Source organism: Dermacentor variabilis, unplaced genomic scaffold (genome assembly GCF_050947875.1).
Source record: "Dermacentor variabilis isolate Ectoservices unplaced genomic scaffold, ASM5094787v1 scaffold_12, whole genome shotgun sequence".
NCBI lineage: Eukaryota > Metazoa > Arthropoda > Arachnida > Ixodida > Ixodidae > Dermacentor > Dermacentor variabilis.
The window spans coordinates 48,365,881-48,392,472 of NW_027460280.1; the positions used below are offsets into that span (position 1 = coordinate 48,365,881).

At 49.1% G+C, this 26,592-nt stretch overlaps 2 protein-coding genes across 5 annotated transcripts in view; one reads left to right on the forward strand and one right to left on the reverse strand.

Annotated features, from left to right (window-relative positions):
* The window catches only part of LOC142565893 (uncharacterized), a 171,399-nt gene extending 155,909 nt beyond the window's left edge, over nucleotides 1–15,490 (forward strand). Inside the window, exon 4 of the mRNA XM_075676474.1 lies at nucleotides 15,414–15,490. Within this exon, the coding sequence (XP_075532589.1) occupies nucleotides 15,414–15,475 (62 nt within the window). The 3' untranslated portion in view covers nucleotides 15,476–15,490. The remainder of the gene's footprint in view (nucleotides 1–15,413) is intronic.
* The window catches only part of Kdm3 (Lysine demethylase 3), a 284,403-nt gene that overhangs the window by 189,753 nt on the left and 68,058 nt on the right, over nucleotides 1–26,592 (reverse strand). The window lies entirely within an intron of this gene.

Genomic DNA, 26,592 nt, shown 5'->3' on the forward strand with positions numbered 1-26,592 from the left:
AAATGAGTGAAGAGCAGCCGAAACCGCAATGCGACTGTCCTTCAAGGATTCTGGCCTCGTGAGTCAAGAGCTCCTAGAGTTTTAAGCTGAGCGTGCTCTTGCAGAATTGGAATTGGGTGTAAGACGAGGACGCGCGGACTTCCACACTTGCCCACTGCGGAGCAGAAAGTAGGCGGCTGGTAGGCAATGCGCGGTTGGAAGGAAGGAAGGAAATCAACTTTAGTCAGGTCCTGCAGGCCACGAGAGCTTCGGGCTCTCATGGAGTGGGCGTCTCCCACGACGGAACCGGGAGGTTGAGTTTCCTGGCGGCGTCGTGGACCTGCTGGACGGCCCAGAGTTGGGGAGCGAGTTCTTCGCTCCGGATTGCCTCTTCAAACTTGCGCTTGTCCTGTTCGTAGTTTACGTGAGCTTGCGAGCACGGCCAGAGTAAATGATAAACGTTAAGGGATGTATTGCAATTGGTGCAATAAGACTTGTCGTAGAGCTCAGGCATGTAATGGTGTAATCTGTTTTGAGTGGGGTATGTGTCTGTTTGTAGCATTCTGAGTGTAACTGCTTGAGCTCGAGTGAGCGTGCGGTGTGGCGTGCTATATTGTCTGCGTTGTAGGTAGTAGTGTTTAGTGACTTCGTTGTATGTAGTGGGCGCGTCCTTATTCTCCGAGTGGTCGGGTGAAGCCGCGCGGTCTGTAAGCGCGCGCGCAGCCTCGTGTGCCGCCTCGTTAAGGTTGGGGACGTCGCCGAGCTTTGGTCCTAAGTGTGCCGGGAACCAGTATATGAAGTGTTTCTTAATCTCTTTCTTTGAAACAATTTTGAGAGCCTGTGCGCAAACCGTGCCCTTCTGGAAAGCTCTGATAGCGGCTATGGAGTCGCTGTAGATATGGGAAAGATTGTCGTCGGTGAGCGCAACAGCGATCGCAACCTGTTCGGCCTGTTCAGGCTTCCTTGCAATTACCGTGGCTGCATATCTTGTGGATCCGCGGCCGTCCACAACCGCCACTGCGTAAGCTTTGTTTCCCGTGTATGCCGCCGCGTCCACAAAAGCTGAGCGTTCACGGTTCGCCAAAGCTTGGGTAAGAAGGAATTGTCCTCTCGCTTGTCGTCTGCCCCTGTTGTTTTCGGGGTGTACGTTTCTGGGTATAGGGCGGACCGTGATCCTGGCGCGTATGTCCCGTGGGAGGTCCGCAAAGTCTTTTTCTATGTGTCCTTGTGCAAAGCCTAGCTTCTCTAGGATCGTGCGCCCCAGAGGGGTCGTCGAAAGCCTAGCAAGCTGGGCGCGCTGCTGGGCTTCGGCAATTTCTTCCAGGGTGTTGTGCATGCCCAGTGTATGAGTTTGATGAGGTTATGTTCCTTGAGGCCCCTGTGTCTATTGGCAATTCTTCTGATGAGTCCAATAGCGTTGTTGGTTTTGGTGATGAGCTTCTGAACCGTAGAGGCATTGACGTCTTTAGTCTCTACGATCATACCCAGGACTCTGATTTTGTCGACGCACGGTATGGCGTGTCCCGAAGTGGTTCGTACGATAATTTCTTGATTATAGTCGAAGTCTGACGAGTATGGCCTGCGGCCTTTCTGCGTGGGTCTGCGTACGAGCAGCTCCGACTTGGTAGGCGAGCATCTGAGTCCTGTGGGAATCAGAAATTCTTCTATGGCGTTCACTGCTTCTTGCAAGATGTCCTGCACCATGCCCGGGGTTCCTTTGGACACCCACATGGTGATGTCATCTGCGTATATGGTTGGAGGACTGAGCAAACGACGCGGCGAGCCATCTCCGCACGTGCTCGCAAAACTCTTCTGTGGGCTCAAAATCTAATAACAGTAGCAGTAAAGAGTAGGAATATGACTGCTATTTTCGCAAGGAAGGTGGCACAGTTGCAAGGAAGGTGGCACGTGATTAATATAGCTTCAAAGTAGAAACACAAAAATAGTTAAACATTGAGCGATCAGCTAACCTTTATTTAGAATTCCCGAAAAGGAAAACGTTTCGTTCTAATTCGGTTTTAAAGAACTGATACCTCTTCTTTTTAAACGTTTTGGGCCAATGATTTGCATAGTTTACTGGCGAAATAGAAGTGCTCCATGGTTTGTTCTGATAGCTATTACTTGAAAGCTGGTATGATGACGGTGGACCCAATCAATGGTGAGAAGCTCTTGGAGTATGTGTAAAGATATACATCGGTTCGCGTGGTGTGCATTCACTGAGCATCTCAATTACGTATGCATCTGGCATATTGTTAACCGATGGTGTTTCTATTTCTTTATTTTTTTTCTCCTTCCTTTGTGTTTACTAGACACTATTCTTGCTTAATGTCAAGCCATCTTTACTGTTCGTTATAGTTAATCTTTTTCAGTGTTACATTTTTAACGCTTGTATAATGTTGCGCCACTCTTACTTTCTGAATTTTCAATTGCTCTTTCAATTGTAACCTCACTCCCCTCTTTAAAGCTTCGGCGATTGAGAGTATTTAGAATGAATGAATGAATGAATGAATGAATGAATGAATGAATGAATGAATGAATGAATGAATGAATGAATGAATGAATGAAGACTTTATTATAAGGAAGGGGACGGCTCTAGGCCGCTGTTGAGGATTAGGAGGGAAAGGAATGTGGGATCCCGGATTGTTGGCTGAAGAACATCTTCATCTCAGTCTTTGATCTTCCGCTTTATGCAGACTCAGGTGCATGTTCAGTTCCGCCGCTGTCGCATGTGCTGGTCGACCCCTTCCACACTACACGAAACAAGCCACTTTGTCTGCCATATGTCGCAATGGCTTTCTGTGTTTCAGGGTCACCGGATGTCATCTACCCTACACACCAACGAACTCAAGCTGAGTTTGGGTTATTTTGGTACGCAACCGTTCCCTATCGTACGCAAGCCGCTTAATAGTGAGAGAGAGAGAGAGAGATTCGCAAACCAAGAGGCACTAACCAATCAGGCCCCCATACCAACCATTCGCTCACTAGTGCCTGTTAAGGGTTATAGCGGCGGGGGCCATTGCTTGCTGCAGACACTAACTAGTATATCGGGCAAAGCGGACACCTGACATATCGAGTAGACACCGATATTCAGCGCACAAGCACTGACCACGCGTATTAATGCTCAAATGCGGCGATTGGGCGAGAAGCGGCCCATTCAGCATGACAAGAAACGGAGCGACCGAAGCCGCCCTCCGACACCAGGCAGGCCCAGCCAGAGAGTAGCGGATCATGCATTTGCATGCGGCAGCGAACCCGAGATGTGGCAACGCCTTCAGCATCAAAAGAACTCCGCCAGCAGCGTGACCGAGAAAGAGCCCCCTTAGGACCAGCGAAGCGGAGGCACCCTGTCCTTGAGGGGCGGTCAAGAGAATCAATCAGGGTCTTTCATCCCGAAGGGCTGCGTCCATTAGCGGCACGCGAGAGGACGCCGCCACTGACCGATGAACAGGGCCGAGGAAGAGACACCGCCGCTGCTGCCATGGCAACAACAGCTCGCAAGCTGCTGTTCGCGACAGCTAGCCTGGGTGCGCGCACTCGTGCGCCGGAAATCGCTAGTTGCGCGCACCACAGTTTTAAGGTGCCGTGACGCAATGTCTCGACGGCAGCGACAGGCAGGCGCATCCAAAACTTTGCCGTTGAAGGTGTTGGATCGAAGCAGACTTCGCGGAAGCTGGCCTACGTCACAGCTTACGCAGTGCTGCAGGCAAGTCTGAATATCGCAGGATGCTCCGTGGGCGGTCCGCTCGACACAGAGGCCCGCGAGAGCACTCAACGCTGCATTCGCAGAAAAAGGGAAGCAAAGGTCTCATCTACGCAAGACGTCCAGTCTGCCAAGCGAATGGATTCGAGGGAAATCCTACCCGAAGAACCTCTGTGACTGCGGAAGGCTTGCGAGACAAATGAGCTCTTCGCATCCACAGAAAAGAGCAAAGATGCGGAAAGTGCGGCAGCGTGTATGTTGCAGTAGATGCGGACAAATGGCTTCATTTCCACTGAGCAAATTCGCGTGACTTCGGATAAATGCGGCTGTTCCACATTTACTTCCTAAAATCCACTGGAGTGAAAGCTGCCTAGGCTTCTGAAAGCAACTCAGAATAAATATGTACTGTTATTATATTCGTCCACACTGGACGTTGCATGCAGGAATAAACTTCGATCGGTCTGCGAGAATTTATTAAATACACTCCCACTGTGCATCGACTCCGCTCAAAAATACTTCGGAAATCATGATCTGCCACAGAGGGTTTGTTCATTGTATGCTTGTTCAAACCTGCACGTTCTCACACCTATAGGGTATATACGTGGTTCATGAGGGTTCCAGATGCCTGCACCATATACTAAAGTAGAACAACATAAATAAGCCATCGTAACCTAAACACGGAAGTCGCTAGAGTTACTGGCTGTAGACAAAAATTATTGTGAAAAATTAGGACCGCGGCCAATCGCTAACCCTTGGTCTCTGATCATGTGAACTGCCGTGCATGTGAGAAAAAATAAAAATAAAAAAGGGGGGGAAGCACCAGCGATTTCATTAGAGGCTGCATTGAACAGGCTAGGCTGATGCGGACCACTGACGAGCTTTACTGAACCTCCGAAGCACGCGCCACGCGAAGCATCACGCCAGGGATACATTTATAATTGTGTACTATAGAATCAGACCGCTTTCGAGAAGTGCTTGCTTGACTGATGTACGAGTATGATTTATAAGATCGCTTGTTCTTCGTCTCAGAGAGGGGGGAAAACCATGGCTATTCCTCTCTCCCCTTTAAATTCACCAGTGGCGAGGGCGCAAATTCCACCGGTGGAGACGAACAGGGGCATTTACGGGTGATGGAAAGAAACGCTCTCGATTGTGCGACTGCCTCAAATCAAAGCATTTCCACTTGCCCTAGCACCCACTATACAGCGGACCCCCTCCGGCCCGAATGGCTCGCGGTCCCTGACCCGCCGACAACTGTGCCCCCACAATGTGCGCGCGACAACCTTGGGAGAGTTCCGCGCTCAAGGCTCTGGAAGCACGCGGGTCGCCCGCTTCCTTCTGTGCGTGCAGAGGCCGCCCCGTCGCGCGGCAGCGACTCGGGTGCAGAAAATAGAACGAGGAAGGCATCGAAGGAAGACATCCGGCCCGGAAGCACGCGCTGACATAACACGGTTACCGCCAGCGAAAGTGGGTCCCCCTGCCCACCCCTCTCGACCACCACCACCGAGCCGTCGATTTCGGGGTCGCCGAGCCACGCTCGAGCGCCCCTCGCAGAGTGGGGGCAGCAACGGGGGAAGTGGGCGAGCCGGGACGCCATCGACCGGCGCGCGCCGAGAGAGCAATGACCCTACACTTCATCAGCGCGGGCAGCCAATCAATAACTGGCCGCACCAGGGTGCCGCATTCCGCCCGCGACGCCATACAGCCCACCTTGGCGACGCACCATGGCCCGGACCACGCGCGGTTAATGACCCAGAAACCAGAGAACGTCTGGTTGGCCAACGCCGAGCACAGCTGCAGTCGTCGGCTCCGCGTCGAGGAATGCCACGCAGCGACAGGGAGCGCGCGACGCCGTCAGCGTAGAGAGCTGCTTATGCGTCCGTTGGGAAAGAAAGTATAGAAGTAATTGCGCAAGAAAAAAAAAATGAGGAAAACGCGCCATTGAAGTCTCGGGACGCCCAATAGGCGCGCAACAGTTGAACTTTTGTCTAATGAATGAACTGCAGATTATGACATTCGACGTGATAAAACTGCCCGACGGTTTCAACACAGCCCTCACCCACTCACGTTAAGTCACCGCTGATTACTCAGGGAAAATTGGCATAATAGGCTTTTTTGCAGTACGTGCACTTCACTGAAAAGGGCACCGTGCACCACGCATCGGCGGGTTTTCAGAAATATGGAAATGCTCAGACGAAATAGCAGTACAAGCAACGAACGTTTTCTCGCGCTTTTCTTTTGCACTCGCTGGAATCCAGAGGCTTATTAATATTCCTAGCTCAATATACGAAAAAAATGAAGCAGAGTTTTTGTTAAGCGGGGATGCTCCTTTGAAATCCGTCTTCGTTAACAATAAAGCCAACTGGATGAAATTTACGGAGAAAATAGTTTAATCTCATGTTTTTGCATACGTTTTCATTTTCTAGATATCGTATGTTTTTATTGTGCTTTCTGGAAATACTAAAAGTATGGCCTCTTCTTCAACCTTTGGCATTCACATAGCATGCCTAGGAGAGTCATAAAGTATATTGCAGTTCTTAAACAAGAAAATTGCAAATGAACGAAAAAAAAATGTTTCAGCTTTATTTCAAAAAATTAAATCTCGGCTATTATTAGAGACCACTGATGACTGTTTTCCTTAAATGCACATGACCAATATTGCTGCAAATCAAAATAGGGCCTACATACTTGCATTCTACACATGATGCACTGCACATGTGCGTGCACAATTTGGCTGATATTTAGTTGCATTAGGTACAAGAATTTTTGCGCACACGCATTGCAACACCAGCTCAAGAAAATAAATAAATAAAGAAATAAATAAATTATATATATATATATATATATATATATATATATATATATATATATAGTATGCTTAATACTGCAAACTATCAGTTTGCACGATATTTATTAGGCACGCTGGCAAGTTTTTCCAGTGGAAGTGCAAATCTTTGAATTAATCCTGCTGCTTGGGCGGTACCCTTATAACTTTTGCCAGCTTCCTTCTCCAGGCAGGCTTACTTTGCTGCATTGTGACGACGACATTTAGCTTCAGCTGTCTGCTTTCCAGACATTCTTCTGATTCTTCTCTGGTTGTCTGGTTGCTCAGAGCGAATCGAACTCCCTAGTTGGACGGGCGCCCAACTCCAGAAGAACCTCCTGAAAGCTTTTATGGCCTTCGTTGAACCGCAGTATGGCTATCTATATAGGGCGTATCAGCCAAAGTTAGACAAGCCGTTCACCGAAAAAAAAAAAAAAAATGGCGCAAGACACGACTCCCCGACTTCTCAAGACGAAATACAGTAGGTCTGATAATATGCAATTATATGGCCTACTGCGTTTCATCATGTTTATTCTTTTTTTTTTCGCCCTCGTCAAATAGTTTGGCTAATGTTAGCTGAGGAACACGGCAGAAGCAAATCTTGTTTTGGGGCACCGGAGCCAAATTTCATTGTTGAAGGACTCAGCCGCGCTTTTGGTTTTTGCGCCAAATGCAGCGAGACGAGAGCTTTTTGCCCGCCAGCCTCTCGTGTAGGAAGCATATCCTTCGCCTGAGCACTGCTGAAAATGAAAAAATGAGCTCGGACTGCTCAGCGAGGGATAGTGATAGCTAGTTGTTACACCAGAAAACCTCACCGTCTAGATAGAACTTGCGTTGTAGCCTCACCAGCCGAGCACGAATGGAAAAGTGCAGCCCCTAGAGCTACCATGCCTCGGTCGGAATAATCTTTAGCAGCCCTCTGGCTAAAAAAGCGCCTCGATTTTTTTTTTTTTTTACATGGGCATAGCATGTTGAAGCCTAAATTTGCGATCAGAAGGTAAAAAAGTTTTCAAAACAAAACTGCAATTTTTCGACCCGTATCTCCACTAACGGATTTCCTTGCAGTAGTACATAAAGTGAAGCTTGAAATATTTGCGAACCTTGGCCCACGTTGGGGATCTCCGTAGGAACCGGTTAAGACTAGCTCTTCATTTTTGTATCTGAGGAGCGCGAGTCACTTCCTTCTCCAACTTGGCCTTGGCGCGGTAAACTGAGCGTGAAGAACCGCACGACTGGAGAGTTGACGAATCGTTTGCCCGAATCAGAATTTCTTATTATTAAATGTTCAGTAACGCTACATGTATTTAGTACACAGAAGTAGGTCCCATAGTCGAAGACTGTATCCGGACCTGCTGTTCAAAAACAAGTATGATAGTAAAAAAAAAAAAAAAAAAGACAAAGCAACAGTAGCGGAGGAATGAGGTAATACACTGAAATTAAAAGGAAGCTTAAAAGAACAAAATGCTGAATTGGTTACAAAAATTAACAGTTTTACCATATATCTCACGGTGCCAAGACAGATGACAGTGAAAAAAAAAAGGAACGTTATAGATGTGAAAAAGGACAAGAATTTAAGCGCACACTGCCGCACATCATGTGGGGCGATTGAGTCGCATGTCTACCAGCATCCCAGTGCTCTATCTCGCCCCCCCCCCTTAATAAAATAAACACGACAAAAGTGGAGGCGGAGTACGCGTAGCTTGGTGCTACCTTGCATTGGTCGATTACATCCAGGCCACGTGCGAAGGCTGCCCCTCATTATATATATAATATGTATGTATGTATGTATGTATGTATGTATGTATGTATGTATGTATGTATGTATGTATGTATGTATGTATGTATGTATGTATGTATGTATGTATGTATGTATGTATGTATGTATGTATGTATGTATGTATGTATGTGTATGTGTGTGTGTGTGTGTGTGTGTCAATACCAGATGATGCTCGCTCTCGTTGCACAGCTGTCCCGCAGAACGTAGGCCAACGTTTTTTTCCCCAAATACTGCCTCGTTTCCTGGCTTCCATTTCACTCCAAATTTAACATTTATTCCCCGCTCTGACAGGAACTCGTTAAAACAGACGTTTGGGCGAGTTGGTAAGACATATTTGAAACAGAACAGCGCGGTGTTCACGGGGACAAGCTTGTTTTTTTTGTTTTTTCTTCTATTGGTTGGAGCAGTTATATATGCTTCGTTCCAAGCAATAAACTTCAGTTGCAAGTCAGCGCTCGTCCGTGTCGTTTCTCCCTGCTTGTCCCCGTGAACACCACGCTGTTCTGTTTCAAATCTGACAGAAAGTTTCGAAACAATGTAATCTGCTGAAAGGCACGAAAAAATAACGAGGCATACAACTTGCTAGAGTAGTACCATGCTGATTTGCCCTCAGCTTCCCGTTCTCACCGTATACGTGCCAGATAGGACACCAAGAACTAAAGCGTGAGCGCACATGACGACCTCCGCTGTGCCTAAGAGCCGCGCTATAAGTGGTGGAAGAAAACGAGAAGACGAGTGGCGAGGAAAATTTGTAACACTGCATATGAGTTCAGTGACGCTACTGCGGAAAACGACCCCCCCCCCCCCCCACAACAAGGTTATATATAAATATAAAAAGAAATAAGAAAAAGATAGGGGGCGGCGCAGACAGCGTTTCATTGTATGCTTGAACAGCTGCACTTCTGAAATATGTTCCGTAACCTGAATACCCAGTTTGCAATACGCAGACGCGACGCGCGCTATGTACACGTCAATGCAGAGAAAACCGAACAATAGTAACGCTCTAATGAGCGATGGAATGTCACGGCCTGAGGATGACATTCACGGCCTGAGGATGACCCTGCAAAATGGGTATCGCAAGGGCCTGCCGATTAACACGCGGTCACTGAACGAAAACAAATCCGCGAGCAAGAAAAGCATAGCGGCCAAAAGTTGGGCAGTATGTAGGGCTGCACTATTATGGAGTTGGAATGTAGGACATGGCTTGCTCGCCCTGTGCGTGGAAAGCGCAGAGTTTCGTCACCGTGACGTTGCACGCACGCTTTAGCATTGCGCAACCCATAACTCTCTTTTATACGCCGCAGGAACTACTGCGAAATATCATTTCTGCGCGTTGACAGGGTGGGACATATTGGGCCTCTTCGACTGTCAGTCGCGGACTGTTGGGACTGCTGTTTCGCATTCGATTTTCTCGAACAGCCTCGGAAGCTCCGCGTATATCTGTCCGAGAGCAACCACAATCGCGTTCGTTTTTCGCGGATGGGAAGGTCCGGACTGTGCGCGGGACTCTCGAAGCTGTCAGCAGATTTTTTTTTTTTTTTTTTTTCTCGGATCAGCGCAAACAGCTAGCAGACGACGGCTGTCTGAAAAAGTGCGCGCACGGCGTTCGCCTCCATGTTGTGAGCCATGTGTTCCTGCGCACTTTGCGCGTTCCAGACGGCAAATATATAGTGTTGTGCACTCAGCTATCGCGTCTGTTACATCGGTGCTTGGTGTGCCATCACGCGAGCTTTCCATTAGCCGTGCAACTGATGCAGCTTTAGTCTTCCATGCTTTCTTTTTAAGAGACAAACACGACGATCAGGCGCATGTGTTTGCCTTTCTTGATGCATTTCGCTAAATCAGTTATGCTCATTGTTATACAGGGTGTCCCAACTAACTTTAGCCGGAGTTTTAAAATATGCAAATGCCACGTAGCTGGAGAGAACAAAGGTAACATTGTTTGCCGTCGCTTGTACATACTCAAACTATCTTTTTTCATTCTACCTAATTACACAATTAGTCTCAATTATTAATCAATTTCTCAAATATTATAGTTGGATTAAAAGTGCCGATGAGAAAATTGTAGAGTGATATGAAAAACTCCCGACACAGCTTTCTGTTGCTCAATACATGCTGCACAAAAGAGTTTTTCCGAGCGTGAAAGCAGCCCGCGAATACTTGCAAAGTGCCTCAAGCGGTCAGTCGCGCGGTAATTTTGCGTGCATTCGCGGGCTTCTTTCACGCTTGGAAAAAACACTTATGTAGCACGTATTGAGCAATATCAAGCTGTGTCGGGAGTTTTTCATGTCACTCTACAATTTTCTAATTGGCACCTTTCATCTAAGTAAGCCATTTGAGAAGTTGATTAATTAATTAACACTAATTAGGTCATTAGAATTGACGCTTTCCAAAACAGTGGGCGCTACCTGTCGCACAACAGGCGAAGCTGCAGCGCTCTGTGTGCAAGAGTATGTGGTTAGAAAGCGAGTTTCGTTCCTCGGCTTCTGCCTCGCCTCTGCCGCGGCAGCCACGTGTGTGCTCCACTGCGGCAAAAATAATTGGAGACGCTGTCACTCCGTTCCAGTTTTCGTACATGACATGGACCTCCGACTTCTCGACGCGTACCATTCAAACTGTTCACGTGTGGCAGTATCTGCTCTCTAAAACCGCCACTATTCGCCAGGCTCATCGAGGCTCGGCGCTGAGGGAAGATTACGTTAAAACTATCGCATATTCGGAGGCTGCTGATGCGAACACGGGCCTGATGCGAGCGACATGCACTCCTTCAACAAAGAGCACGTCGTCGAAACACGCGTCGCCGATGTGTCGCCGAGTGTCCACACTTGGTTTCGCAGACTGGCCGCGCGCAGCGACCACCGTGCAAGGCCTTATTTGCTCTTTGGTGCCGACAGAGTATAGAGAGAACCAACTGTGTGTTCAGTTAACTGCGGCATAATTGTCCAGACGCTAAAATGCTCACGAAAATAAACGCTTTATGACTCGCGGCGTTTTCATTGCAAGCGTCGTCGGGTGCTGCTTGGACATCCATGAGCTATAGGCCTATATATACCGGCTCGAGCGATCGGTGGCTGCCGACAAAGGCAGCGGGTCGAGCGTGATGCTCCGCTTAGGAGAGCTTACCGTCCCATCTGCAACAAAGTTTCACGGAGTTGTCTTATTATGACGGCCCTTTTTAGCGTACGGTAAATACAGGAAAGTCTCAAACGGCGCGCCGTTCTCTTGACTGCATGCACTATAACTTGCTAGCAATTGAACGCATACTTTTTTTGTGAACTCTTTAGCGCATGCACGGATATTAAGAGGCTAAATGAAAATAGATTTGGATATCTGTACACAGTCAGCAGAAAAGAGCAAACCAGGCCAACTCCGTCGCACGGTGGTCGCTGTGCGTCGGCGACACCAACTGCATGCCTCGGGTGGTGTGTTTCGATCACTTCAGCGGCGTATACTGCTGGGCACCGATTGTCATAGAAGGCGCGCTTTCGACATCACTCTGAGTGACACCACTGCGCTTTCACAAGCTCTGTCCGTCGTCGTCCATTTTGAGCTTTCCGGCTAGATGCGGCGGCGCTTAAGGGCGTCTCGAAGCATAGCAGGCTGAAGTAACCTCGCGGCGCTGGCATATGACAGTTCAGTTGCCGCAAGTAGCCCGTTGAGAACCCGCTCTGCGAGGAGCGAGCAACTTGTGTGCTCTGATGGCATTTCCGGCCGTCGCTTATCCATGCTCATTTCGTCGTCAGATAGCTCTTCCCGGACGGAAACCGAAATAAACTCGTGCTCCGTTTGCTAGTGAAGCAATTTGTGCACAATACGCAACACAAGTAGCCGACCTCTTCACGAAAATACCGCGATCAAAACCGCCACAAACCGGTTTCTCAAGGCGCGCTATAGGGCTGCATTGGTTGTTCGTCTGCTTATCGTATCCAACGATGTTGAGGGCGCTCGTGACAGCCGTGTTCGCGCATGCGCAATAGCATTTTCGCAAACCGTCAATTAGGCAGAATGAAAAAAAAAACACTTTGACTATCTCCAAGCGACGGCAAACAACATTACACCTTTGTTCTGTCCAGCTACGTAGTAGTTGCATATTTTTAAAAATTTTTGGCTAAAGTTGGCTGGGACACCCTGTATGTGTAGTAAACAGGTTGATTTCGCTTTTCAGGCGACTGAAACTGGTGTGCGAGGAAGCATATCATATCCCATGTGGCTATTTCACCCTAGTAGCTGGAGTCGCATACAATCGGAGCTTCGCCGATTGCTTCACATATGCTGATCCCTTCTGTTGTCAAGTTCAAGCGTTTCAATTCTGACGTGCATGATTAGTAGACTGTGTACACGAGCTCTATCCTAGGCCCGCGTCAGGCGTTTCGTAGAAGGTCTCATGAGCTTTGAGGATATCGGCGGGCGCTTTCTGCGAGAACAGCGACGCGGTGGATCGCGATTTTACATACGTTCGTGTGGGAATTCCGCTTGAATCTCGCGGGCAATGCGCTAACTTAATTACAGAAGTGCCACGAAGAGTGAGAACGCGACGTAAACTACGCTTTGCGAACACGTGCTATGCACTTAGGCTGCCATCGTTCCACTCGGGAAGCTTTATGGTTGTGTCGGCGACGTGGCCTTCGAACCTGCACCATCTCGGAGGCCACGCTAATGAATTCGCTGGGTAGGGGCGCTATCTACGAGCAGATGAAGGCAGCCAAAAAAAGAGTGACTTTCGGTCACGGTGCTGTCGAGTGAAACCTCGGACAGTCCCCGACAGCTGGATCACGTGACTAACGTGCCCTTCTGTAAAGGCTAATGAGACCGAAAGCCTGAGGTTAGCGGGCAGTCTGAGAGTGCATACTCGCAGAGACTAATTGAGCATCGTGTCACGCAGGCTTCAAGAATCGTGTGTCAAGAGCACGGTACGTGAAGAAATTCTATAGATATTACGGGAAGAAAGTCTAGATTATGGTGTTTTTTTCTTTCTTCCTCCTTTCTTATTTTTTTCCTTTTTTTTTTGGTATCTGCTCCCCATTCAAGACGACTGGGCTAAGGTCACTGAAACAAGGCGCCTTGTACTGTCGTAGGGACACGGACGAAAATTTCCAGCGGGCCATCCGCGCAAAGAACCGTTGCCGGGCGAAAATACGACCGACGCCGCCAGCGAGCAACGCAGAACACCGCGGAAACTTCGCGCGCGCCGTCGGCTGGCGCACGTGCAACACCGACGCGCAACCTGCGGCAGCGTCCGTCCTTCGCGCGTGCTCGTGCAAGAGACGGAGAAAACAAGCGCCAACGGCTTAATTGCTCCAGCGGGAAAAACGGGGCCTTCCCGGCGGACACGCCGCGCATTTTTTTGTCCTCCTCGCGGCGTGGCCTCGCAGACGGCGGGCAAGGGGGGCGAGCACTCGGCGCGCCGAGACAGACGTGGCGTGGGCACCGTCGCTCCACCGAGGAGGCCTCGAACGGCGCGATGCGCGCGGCGGCCAGGAGGGGAAAAGTTCGACCAAGAAGGCCAGGGAGCGATCGCTTCGCTATGCGATGGCAGTGACCGTTGCAGGTGGCCGTCAGCAGGCACTATCACTGACACGCAGGGCCGCAAGAACGAAAGCACGGGGCGGATAAGGGCAATGCTGTTGCTTGGGGCATCGACACCGAGGAATTCGTTGACGACATGATCACTTTTCGCTTTGCAGATGCGACTTTCCCATATATGTTAAGCCTGAAAGACTTGCAAGCGAAATTGACTTTGGACTGAAAACTGAGCTGGGAATCGAACTGACGACCTGCGAACGAATCAGAGGTGCAAGCAAGCCGGGTTGCTTGCAAAAAAGCACGGAGGGGGTTCAAGTTAAAAAGAATCACCGGGAGAACGTACAAGAGAAAAAAAAGAAAGAAACATTGTGAGCCCCTGCTTAATTAAAATCCATTGATTTTAAAGGAGCAGTTCATTGAATTAGGTCACCATTTTTTCTTTTTACAGAAACTACCGAAAATCGGAAAGCTGAAACAAAACGTCAAAAAAATATACCCCAGTTCTGCAAACCATATCAATTAGAACATGTAATGTGGACAGAACAGCTACGTTATACACCACTCTGATATTTACCAGTAATTTGTGAACAGAACTTCTGAGAAACTCCCGTAAACAGTAAAACGATATGTAACGATTGCACGCAAGCTGCGAATACATCCGATCTGTCCGCTTCATACGACCTAATCGATGCAGCTTACAGGATTGCAATACGTTTGCCTCCGTTCCTCCATGCTGCGTCATCCACGAGCGTGCACCAGTTCGCCCAGACCTCGAGCTTATTTGCAATATACGTTTCTGGCGCAGAGTTTTAAACAGTTTGTGCTCCGTTTTCTTTTATTTACCTATTTGTGGCAATATTCCTAAAGGAAATTGAGTGTTTAAACTAAGAGACCGTGGAAAAAAGGCTGTGCTGATAAGGTAGCGCGAATGCATTTCGACCCAGATTTTGAGGACATATTTCTCGAAGGAGGTGCTACGCCTATGATTTATGCATGGGCGTATGATTACTGCTACATACATGGATCTGGTTTCATTACTGTTAAGTTTCAATTCCACAACTGAGACATGTGCCCTAAAGTAAAAAAAAAAATGCAAAGTAACCTCGGTAATTAGGAAAAATCTCCCCGCGATTTATGCCTGCGATGCATTCTACAAGTGATCCAGCTGACATGACAGAAGTGCATTTTAATAAGTATTACCACTAAAACAAAACACCTATAGTATGTTCGCATGAAGGGAGCTATGAATTGAGACCCCGACAACGTCCATCGCCCCCAAAGTGTTTGAGCACACTTAGGGGGCAGCAGCACAAAGGCCGTGAAGGACAAGGAAAATATTTGCGAAGGCTTCGCACACAGACTCTCTGCTTTCACCAACCTTGCGCGCAGCAGTAACTATATAAACGTAATTTTCCGACAGACTGAGGATACACCTCCGAAAGGAAAATGAACTAAAGAGAAGCACAAAGTCTGATCGGCCGATAGACTACACTTCGAGGATGTTGTCCGGACTTTATTGGGGAGAAAATATATTAGAGGAAAGAAGGAACCTCATTTTTTAAATGCATCTTTGAACATCATGCCAATACTATGGTGCCCACAACTTACAGCCCGTTCGGACCAGTCTTGTGCAGAAAAAGAAAGAAATAAACTGCGGGAGGGCTCCTGCTAAATTTCGACCACCTGAGCTCCATGTGACTTGCACGTAAGTACGCGAGTGTTTTTGCATTTCGCCTGCATCGAAACGCGGTCACCGCGGTCGCGATCGAACCCGCGACCTCATACAGAGAAAGAATGCGAAACCAGCCAAGTTGGGCCTTCGTTCTAGTCCACCAATGTAACCATCGTTAATTAATAACTGCCTCACCATAGTCAGAAAAAACACTGCTACAGTCCGCGGCATCCAGGGAACATGCATGGAACGGGGAATTCACAGACGGAGAAGCATTTGCTCATCCACGTGCTACCCGATGTTAATTATAATGCGCATTATTTTCAGTCCTTCTTAAGATTACCTTGGAAGAGTTTGCGTAAAATATCCTCCTTAATTTTGAAGTCAAATCCATGCAGAATTGTATGGAAGCCGTTTAAACATATTCTTCCCGTCAGCTTTCGTGAAAATTGAAACCAATTTGATATGCACAGTAACTGTGGCGTCACAGACGACGAAACGCTCAAGTGCATTTAGAATACCACCAGTTGACATGAAAATGCATGAAGCCGTACACGTACACCTAACGCGATGTAACACCTTCGCCTATGTTTAGGCTGTGTTGTTTTTTTCCCCCTCTGTTACGACAGGGAACATGTGGAGATGGGTCCATTTTCCACGGACATAGGGAGGTATGTAAACAAAATAGAAGGGGGCGGGAGTGTATCTTTACTACAGAAAATTTCTTTCAATGGAAGAAACAGATCTTATTTTATTAAAAAAAATGACTTTTCGGTTTATGGTAAAACATGGTCTTTATCAATTTTAGAGGAAATTAGTCCCTTTATGCTACGGTAAAAAATTTGTCATTAAAGTTGTGGACGAAATCTGATTTTTTCATCTCTTCACAACCCTCAATCAATATTTGTCTGCAGCTTATGCAGCCACGCAAGTATAGGCAACCAGATCTCGTTTCCGCGAGCCAATTGGACTTAGTTTCTGGACAAGACAGGGCTCTAATCAGGACCAGTTCAGACTCAGACAAATTCGTAGGGTGGATTCTTGGTTTTGTCGCGTAGTGCCGGGTGTCTTGTCAGGTGGCCACATCTTGTATGTTCTACGTAGCGTGCTTATCTGTACATTTATAATTTGTTATAGCCGCATTCCAACATTTGAGTCGCTCAAACTTCAAGAAAGCTGCAGTAATGTGGGACTCCCTTAGTGTAATAAACCATATAGCAAATTTTTTTCTGTAAATATACAGAAAAAATCATTATTTTGGTGAAATCACAGAAAAACAATCTACGAGAACAGAGAACATATACAAAAATTGCCATTCTTTTCCTGTTTTCTTTTTTTGTTAAAACAATTTCAGCAGTGTATCAGTCTGTTAATAAAGACGATTTGAAAAGTGATTATGTCCTTGAGCGGTATTGATGTTTGAAGAGGATATTAAAACAACGATCTTAAGACGGCGAGTATATTACTGTTCTTGCTGTATGAGGCATAAATTATGTGCATAAACGCATTGTGTTCCACACGCCCCTTCTTAATACGCTATGCACGCGTTGCAAAACAATCGACACTTGGGTCACACAACAGAATGCAAAACGTTCAGCGCTTGATGGCGCGACGCCCCTTGCGTTCAGTAGAACGTCGTGTGTTTTGTGAGTAAATTCAGTTGTCCTCATGAATGCTGCGTAACTGTGTAAGGCGCATCTACGCCTTGCTGTGAGGAGGCCTTCAGGGCGTTACTCATTGGTGAGCACTTAAAGTATAGGAGCGTTCCAGGAGCTGCATTATAGCCCAATCGCTTCGATTAGCCACGCAAGTTTCCCAACGCTCAGAAGCGCTTTTTTATATGCATATAACCTTGAACATGTCTCACCTCGTTCCTAAAGAAAACGCAAGTTGAAGAGAAAAGAAAAATAGTCACTGTGATCCACTCGATGAAGCAGTGGCAAATGAGTCGTCAGTCGAAGCGGAAGAAATGGCCCACTGATAGCACGTTTTCCCCAAACTCGGTATAGAGTTAACACCAGGCAGCCGGCCACCACATCCTGCAACTTTCCAAGCGGCGGCTACAGAGAACGCACATACGCGATGAGGAACGCACGCGTCCGTGGCATCGCTGCTGCCAAGCACGTGACAGGCGAGGTCTGTACACGAAGGGAGGACGCGGAGAAACCGCCACCACGTTTACAGAAAAAAAGAAACCCTCGGACTGAAATGGCCAGCACGTGACAGAGACGGGCGAGAACAGATGAGCGGAGAAGAGCGACACGCAGGCTGCAGCGGAGTCAAAGCAATGCGCACGCTCAGCCATGGGCGTTTGAGCGTACTATGAAACAGGCAGGGACACTGCTGAGAACAGTCACGGCGTCAGTCGGATTGTCCTCTCTAAATTACTTGTATTTCTGTTTTCTCGCCGTTTGTTTCCGGCGCACAGGCTCAAAACCGACCGGTGCGGCGAGACGTGCGGTCCAGCCAAGGACAGCGGAAGCAAGAGAGGGAGCGAAGCCATCGTGGCGCCTTCAAACGCACGGGGTAACGTGACTGCTGCCGAAGGTGTCCGATGTACCCGGCCGCTAGAAACGGCGCGGCGGACCAAAGTCACGTCGGACGACAGGAGACGCCGAACAGGTTCGCCTCCTCTGCTCGCACGAAGGAGGGAGCCTTTGCGGAACGTCATGTAATACGAACCAAGCTCTGGCGGTGACGTCAGGGCTCAACGGCTCGTCGCTGGGAAGATGTGTTCGGCAGGCGGCATCTTCTCGCCGCTGGAGTCGTCGTCTTTCTGCGCGGCGTCTTGTTCCCACAGCGAGCGCAAGGACAGAGACCGGAGGGAAACCGACTCATATGGCCTCCCACGTGATGCCGGGCGGGCTTCTGCTGCAGGACGTGAAACGCGACCGCACGCTCACCGCCAGTCCAAACCGCGCGCCTGTCCCACGACAGGATGATCGGGCAATGCGAGCGCCCTCGCTGGGCCAACAATACGCGGCGAGCGGATGCCGAATTTGAGACACCGTGACAGGGGGCGCACGACCAATCCCATCACCAGACATGCGTGCAGCGGGCAACGCCTCTCTGAAGCTGCTGCTCCGAGGTCTGCCTAAACCATGTGAAACGCCGAAACCGTCTTTGCATTGCAGCCTAAAGTGGACAATTCTGCGTCCATAACTTAGTCAATGCAGTGCAATACGCACACCAACTGGGAACGAAGAAATTCATTTACTGAGTTCTTGATACAGCTGAAAGGGGGTTTTACTTTGAGAAGCCTGGGCTAGCTACACGAGAGACACCGCAAAGGCCGGCTGCGGATTAACGTTGACCACCTCATTGCTTTTCTTTTTTTCTACGTGAGCATAAATCTAAATACATGGGCGTTTTTCGAATTCCGCACTCGTCCTAATACAGCTGTAGAGGCCGCGACCTTAAAAGTATGAAAGAGCGCTCAGAATGCCACCAAACGGCGCGCTGCCACAGTGGATGACGAACGCGTACCAGCAATACCTCCAAGTGATTTCGATTGTTAAACCGGCGTAGAGCATAAAACAAGGTTACAGAAATATTTTCCTCTCTAGCTCCAATTCAATCAATTCTGCGCAAATGGTACAACATAGCTCTCAGGAATTCGCGACAATTCTTACCGCGCATACAAATAAACATGAATGATCAATACCAGCAATTTACATTGAGCAAAAATACTTGTTGCTGGGCGAGAAGGAGCGGGCCCCTCAAATACAAACACAACTTTGAACTAAGCGCTAGTGAAGGAAAACCCTCAATGCTGTAGACAGCTAAATTTCCATCAGCCTTCGATAAAACGATCCATTTAGCTCCGCTGTGAGCAAGCAGGTGAGCAGACGATTTGGTCTACGTTGCTTGCTCGCTGCTACCGCACACCGCACACTGCTCCTTCCAACCTTGCCACTAGTCGATGTCTGAACGTTGTTTCTCAGGTGGTGTGACAGCTGAATGTGTTGATGCGAGTCACCTTGTGTAAGAGGAAAAAAGTGCTAATCAAGACGTCGTGACTCACCACTTAAATATCCTTCAGCACAACAATATCGCACGAGACGTAGCAAGCCATGACGAAGTTAATGCGGCAGCATGATTGTGGCAGTTCTAAGCACAGGCTAGTTACCGTACACTACAATAACGTACTTCAAAAGAGCACGCACTGTTGGTAAGCGACAGGGTGACACTGTGGTAGCAAAAGCGAACTCCGGTATACGCAGCGCGATAAACCGCAAAACCCGCAGGCTACAGACACGTGACGTAAGCACCAGCCGATATAATGCCAGGAAAAGAAGGGGCCACTAGGCGCTGCTACGAGGAAAAGAGTCTGCAGCGGTGGTTACGAAAGCGCGCGAAACTCTTTCGCGCACACCTGGCTACAGCCCACTTTCGAGCGCGGCGCAATTACCTCGTCCCCCTTTCAGCAGAGCCGTTTTTCCGGCGTGGCTTTTTATAGAGCGCGTGGTGGGGCGCGGCCGGAGTGACAGTGCGCCACGGCTTCCCCCGCGAGGCGCAGCGAAGTGTCACGCCGAGGCGGCACCGGGCAGCCTTTCACGGGCCAGCGCGAAGCTTCCTGGCGGCGACAGACGTGGCCTCGTTTCGCCCACAACCATGCGCGCACGGCATGCCGGAACAAGCCGCTTGCCGTGCACGATCACGCGCATCCCCCACGACCGCCTTTTCCGGCCGCGTTTCTCCGGCCGCCGATCAACGACAGGCGTCCAGCGCGGCCGCTCCGGGCGGGAAGCAGACCGGCCCCGAAACAGACCGGAGGGGCGCGTGACGGACACTGACGCGCCCGGTGGACAAGGAACGGTCATCCACGTGTGCGCCCGACCATTCGCCGGGGTGTCGAAGACGCCTGCTTTGTTTCACGCTCGGCACATATCGTCACTGATCGCGAACGAAATTCAGTGCATCTGAATGAAATGAAAATTGTTGTGCCACACTGCGTGCCTATAATCGAGGCAACGGGCGCTACTTCCCCCCACCCCCCTCGTTCTTCTGAAGTGGTTGCCCTTGTGACAAGCTGCAACGTTCCAGGAAACTGCCGAACCCTTTCCGTGGGTCGAACTGAGGAGTCCGGGGGCACAGAGAACCACCAGGAGTTCACTGACGGCCCTCAGAATTCCAAAGAACTGCTGACCCCTTGCTGTGGAGTCCGGTGGTATGCAGCTTGAACTTCTCCCGCGAAGAAAGAGGAAGGCGAAGCGGTTGATGTCAGCACCCGCCTCGCTTCGTACCTGCCAAAGGAATTCAAGGCAGAACTGGCCCATCGTTAGAGAGAGAGTCGCCACCAGCCGCCCCGTCGGCCTGGTGCGCTCTTCGGCACCGCTACTCCAAGAGTCTGTCTCTCGTCCTCGACCACGAGTCGCAGTAATAGGTACCCAAAACCTTAGCTGCCCTTTTATTTTCCCTCATATTCCCCAGTCGTTTTTCGAAGCAGATCTTGCTCTCGGCCTCCCGTACTTTGAAGGACGCCCAGCCCATGTCTCCCTGCACTGCATCATTTGTTGTTTTCCCGTGCGCCACTAAAGCTATAGCCTTCCAACAGCCCTTTGATTAATCTCTAGTTCAGTTGACACTTCGGATTTTCAAGGAGTCGCACGACGACTCCGAGATACGATACGCTGCTGAACCAGAGCGTCAACACGCGCGCTCCTGCAGTTAACTCCGGCTTACAACACCGAACGAGAAGCTACAGCGCAAATGTTAATGCTGCACATTTCGGCAGATCTTTACATGCGCTTTGGTATGAGAGCGCGAAATGCGGAATGTCTACGCAAAGATCTTGCGATCTCGAAGGAACAAGCACGCCGCGAGATGAGCACACAAGTTGCAGCAGACTGGGCGATCGAATCACTCGCTCGAAGCGGAAGTATCCAAAAAACGGCACAGAAAATTGCACACATGCAAGCCTTCACGCTTTCAGACGCTAACTCCGGCCAAAAGAAGAAGGTTCGACCATGCCAAGTCCATGTATTTATGCAGGACACGCCTGCCGGCCACAGAACAAGCTGCGTAGGCCGTCCCACCATTAATACGCGCACCGAGCTGCACCGACGTGAATGGAAACGGAACTTTCGTAATGACCCTGGCGCGAGGCAGACAGTGGTGCAGCGAGAAAGTAGGCTGTGCCAGGCGAAAGCGAGAAAAGAGAGCTCCAGTCGGGGCGAACGGCAGCATACATGTATTCGATTAGAAACATCAGGAGTCTCGATTTAACGCACACGAGAAAGAGCAGTCCTGCCCCGCATTTGCCAATTCCATAAAGACTAGAATCATAGGAAAGAAGGAGAACTTGATCCGCAAGTAAACTAAACGCAGAAAACTGTTTTAACACCGAAACTGTCCGATACGTGCAGCGTATCGGCCCTTTACTGTAACCGCATAATCCACGCTGACTGCACGATTTATCACCTCACCTTTGAAACTAACTACGCGCTTACTTTTGGAGTACTTTTTATAGGTGACAAATTGCAGGCATGTTACCGAAAGAAATATTCACATGCGATGCAACCTATAGCCAAGCGCGCAAGTTTTTCTTTTTTTTTTTTATTCGTGGAATCCGAGAAATATCTAAATTTTGGCGCACCTTCGTCGGTGAACCTGTAATGCAGTGATGATGAGGATGCAGTGTGATGCACGGAGATTAATACACTAAAATTTCCACTTCTGAGGAAGAGACGTTATCAACGATGCAATTTCGTTGTTTCGCCGATCTCGCACACCGAAATCTTTTTGGCGGTTGGGGTGGATCGTTTTATAAAGATGGAGTAAGTGCCTCCCATGCTCGATTGCTTCAGTTGATACTCCAATTGAGGGATTAAGAAAACCGGGAATGCCTTTCCTTGTAGAATTGCTCTACAGTTGTGATCGTTGACTGAGCTTATCGATGGTGACGAGTTCCGCCTATTGCTCAACACACATTTTGTTGCTGAGCAGCGAGTGATGTTAACAATGGCGGGGTCGATAAAGAAAATGGCATTATTCTTGCACGTACTTACGCTCGCGCGACAACTTCCGCAGTACTTTATAGGTTGTACTGCTGCATTCTTCTGCTCAACAAACGTTGACCTCCACTTCCTCCTCTCCGACGCCCTGCCATACAAGCGCAAGTCCGTTCCAGCTTGGTCAAGCAAACAAAGGTGGCGATATATCAGGGCTACAGCTGCTAAAAACACCTGACGGGACAAAAACCTTACGCACATAGAGTGTGAATTCGTCCATGAGAAAGAAACACCAACAAGCTACGACATCGTGGCCTTTTAACAGTGATTAATGCGAACACAGTGAACAGCTGCAGAAAAAAAAAAAAAAAAAACTCTTCTCCTCCCGTTCAGCTAGGCCACGTATGGTCTACACCCAGCCTGCACACACAGGTGGCAGGGAATGGATAGGATAAACCGACAATGAAAGATCGATGTTTAAAGTTTAGCGCCGGTATATATATATAATGTTACGTGTTATATATATTGTTACCCCGCACCTCCACCAGAATGTTACGTGTAGAAAGATACAGACGGAAGAGGCTATTTACATTACAAGCTATTTACACTGGACTGGAGCCAGAGCGCCAGACCGACATTTTCTCGCGCCAAGGGCACAGACCCACTTCGTCGTCGTTCTGGCGGCGGCTCGTCTCTCGGGTATCTACCGATAATATCGTAATACTAATATATATATATATATATATATATCAGTGTAATTATGACGTGTATGTTTAGTTGTCACTGCAAATGTTCATAACCTCTTCTTTCCCCACGTTGTTGTTGGGTTCAAGATGCCAAAAAACGCATGCGAAGTGGACAATGATCAAAACGTAACATGACGTTCTGTTGTTCTCAAAACACATGGCATCAAAGCATATGTGCATTGTGCGAGATGTATCTTCTCACCTAGCTCGGTCCTAGCTCACCTATAGACGTCGAGGATGATAGAAAGGGAGCAAGAAATGGCATGCATCACACTGGAGCCCTTTTGACCCTTGTGATAAAAGTGGAAACTGCGTTTCTGTCAAAATGCCAGCATGCATTTTCTTTAATGTTCGATTCACCTTTTCTAGAAAACTACTCCCTAGATTACAGTGAAACATTTACCGATTGCAGCACATTGTACTGCTAGCACTCTCAATCTAAAGTATTCGAACATTAGGCCATATTGGCGGAAAATAATTAATCCTGATGTTCTCTTAAAAGTAACGAGAGGTGTGAAGTTTTTTTTTTTTTTCTTAACTGAGGCTACTACAAACAAAATCTTAGAGGTTCCCTTTGAAGCTGTTGAGGTTTCCGTTTGAAGACAGCAATATATGGAACATACCTGTAAATTTAATTTAAACGGCCATCCTGTCAATAGCAGACAAAAGGCGTCGAATGTTAGGCTAAACTGAATCCACATAACAGTCCGCAAAACCTTAGGCTATAGCATATGCAGTAGCTTTCATCACAATAGACGGTTAAAATACAGGTGACTCATTTATTATACCATACCATCCCTTAAGTCCAGCAAGAATGGAGTAACTGAAATCAAACGCAATCCTATTGTACAAGGGCTTCTGCGGACGTTTGTGTTGCGCACGCGAAAAGTGGCGAGTCTAGCTCGTACGAATAAGGAGGGCTCGTTCGAACATTACATTTTCCTTCTTCCGAGGGAATGAGCCAGGACCCGCATTGCGGACAACTGCGCCACCGTGTCTTCCTCACCGCAGCAGCTGGCGGGGGAAATGCTGAGCCGTTCCGCATGCGAGGGCACATTCATTCCTCCGACAAGAACCCGCCGGAAACCATGCATGGGCCGCCAGCCAACGCAAACCGGTCAGAGCGTCCATGCCGAGAAGAAGGGGCGAGGCCGAAATCGAGCCTGGCCCGTCGAGCGGACGCCCACCACAGTCCGGTGCCGCGAGGAGGGAGGGCGCCGTTCCAGTTGCACGTACCGGGACTGCAAGGCTCGCGCGGCCACAGAACGCCTGGCCTCGTTCTGGCTGGCGGCGCCGAGGACCAGGATGACTCCGTCCGAGAACGACAGCCGCGCCCGGCGGAGAGACTCTTGACCCACTTTGCGCGCAGCCGCCTACCGCGGCGTTATGTAAAACGCGGGACCCCAGTCGACCCGCATCGCCCGGAACCTTGAGCTGCGGCGGAAGGAAGGAGTGCCGCGCTCCACCAGGAAGGATTCGGCAAGAGCGAGATTCTTCGCAGTGATTCTTCGCGGTAGTCACGCTGTCGAGCGACTGCCGCGCTGATAATTCCCAACCGAGCGCGAAACAAGGGCTCGACGGGTGCGAGCGCCATGCGCAGGATGAACGCTGAGCGGGCGGGCAGTGCGCCTCCCGCGCAAGGTACCAACGAAATCCGAAAGTGCGTTCCCATCACAAAAGGTGAACGTCACGACAAGCGACACGTGGAACCAGCAGGCAAAAAACATTCCTCGGTGTTTCGTTCCTACGTATTGGTAGGCCTCTTAAACAACAAAGCTAATGAGACCATTAAGCCACCTTTGTCATCTGGCGGACGCAGTAGCATCAAAGGAAAGGAGTTCCAGTCTTTCACTAGTCTTCCATTACTAGTGTGCATTGCTAGCGTGCAAGTGAAAACGGCCGCTTTCGCTTGCACACTAGCAGGTGAAAGGTGACATTAGGCGGTGTAGCTAGCCGATTCGCATAATGGTGCACAGTGTCGCAGAAACGGGAGCATACATTTCGGAAGCCTGTCCAAGCTGTCACGCGAGCATCACACGTGAAGTATAAAGCGACCAGTGAAATTTCAACCTTGAGAATGCTGAAAAGCATGACAGAATTATGCTTAATTACGACCAAAAGCGCTTTAACGTCAGGAATTATGCATCTTATGCAATCGACAGCATTGGGACCACCTGGGCTCGCCGAGTATTGGCGGCTCCACTTCCGCAGTGCAGTGGCTCAATTATCCACGGCAGATGTCCTGAACATACCCTTAACAAGCTCGACTATTTGTTGTTCTAATATTATTTTATAAGGCAGTCCTGAATAATTACAGAACCTGGCTCCTTTTTTTTTTTTTTTTTTTCTGCGTGCAACAGACGCTTTCGCATTCCATCCACAAATGAAATACGGCCGTCGCGACGAGTGAACGAAGCGGCGACCACGAGCTCCATAGAGCCATTGCAACGAGAGCCATTACAACGAATCACATTTGAGACGCTTCAGTCACCGAACATCTTTGGTACTCTCTTCGCGGTGCACAAAAAAGAACGCTTCCGTTTTGAGCCGTAAAGCGGTCGTAATTAAACTTTAAACTTTTTAAAATTGTCTATTTAGTGGGGCGTTCATTTCATCAGACAGACAGGTGGGTTACAGAACTTCCGGTATCGGATGTTTCCACACAGGTGTGCTTTCAGGGATTCCTCCAAGGCCGAAACGGCCCCCCGCATACACGACCCTCTATCACACTCCGCGCGCGGCAGGTGCTGCAGACCCCCGTGCGGGCCGCACAGTTTCGCGCCGTACTGGCCGGAATCACATGTGCGACGGCATCGCGCGAGAAGAAACGCGCTTAATCGGAGACGCCAAGGAGGCGCCCAGCTTGCGCGCGGCATCACCCACGCGTTCCGAACGGGCCACGGCCGTTTTGTAAGGAGCAGAGGCACAAGTGCTCCTCCTCCCCTTTGCCCGCTTGGCTCAAGGCGCGCGGACTGGAAATGGGATGCACGTGTTGCGGCGGGGGGGCTTTCTCTCTGACAGGGCGCATGAGCGCTTCCGCAGCGCACCAGTTGGGATGCGGAAAAAAAAATGCACCGGCAAGCACGCGCCGGCACCACACTGGGTCTCGTGACCGGACGACGTAAGATATCGCTCCTAGAGGTGCCCATCCCGTCGCCTCCAGGAAGCAACGAAGCGTACGCAGGCGACGGGAGTGTCGCACTGTCGGAGCCGCAGCAAACTTATACGATAGTACAAAGTTTCAATGACAACAATACACTAGCTTCATTGACAAGTAGCGCGTGAATCTGTCGTGAATTTGTTACGCGGTATTGATCAGCTATTTTCTAACGATATGTGCGATGTTGCAACCTTGATCTGCGTGCCACCAGAAGACAGTGTTCACCAGTAAACTTAACCAAAAGTTGCAAACGTGTCT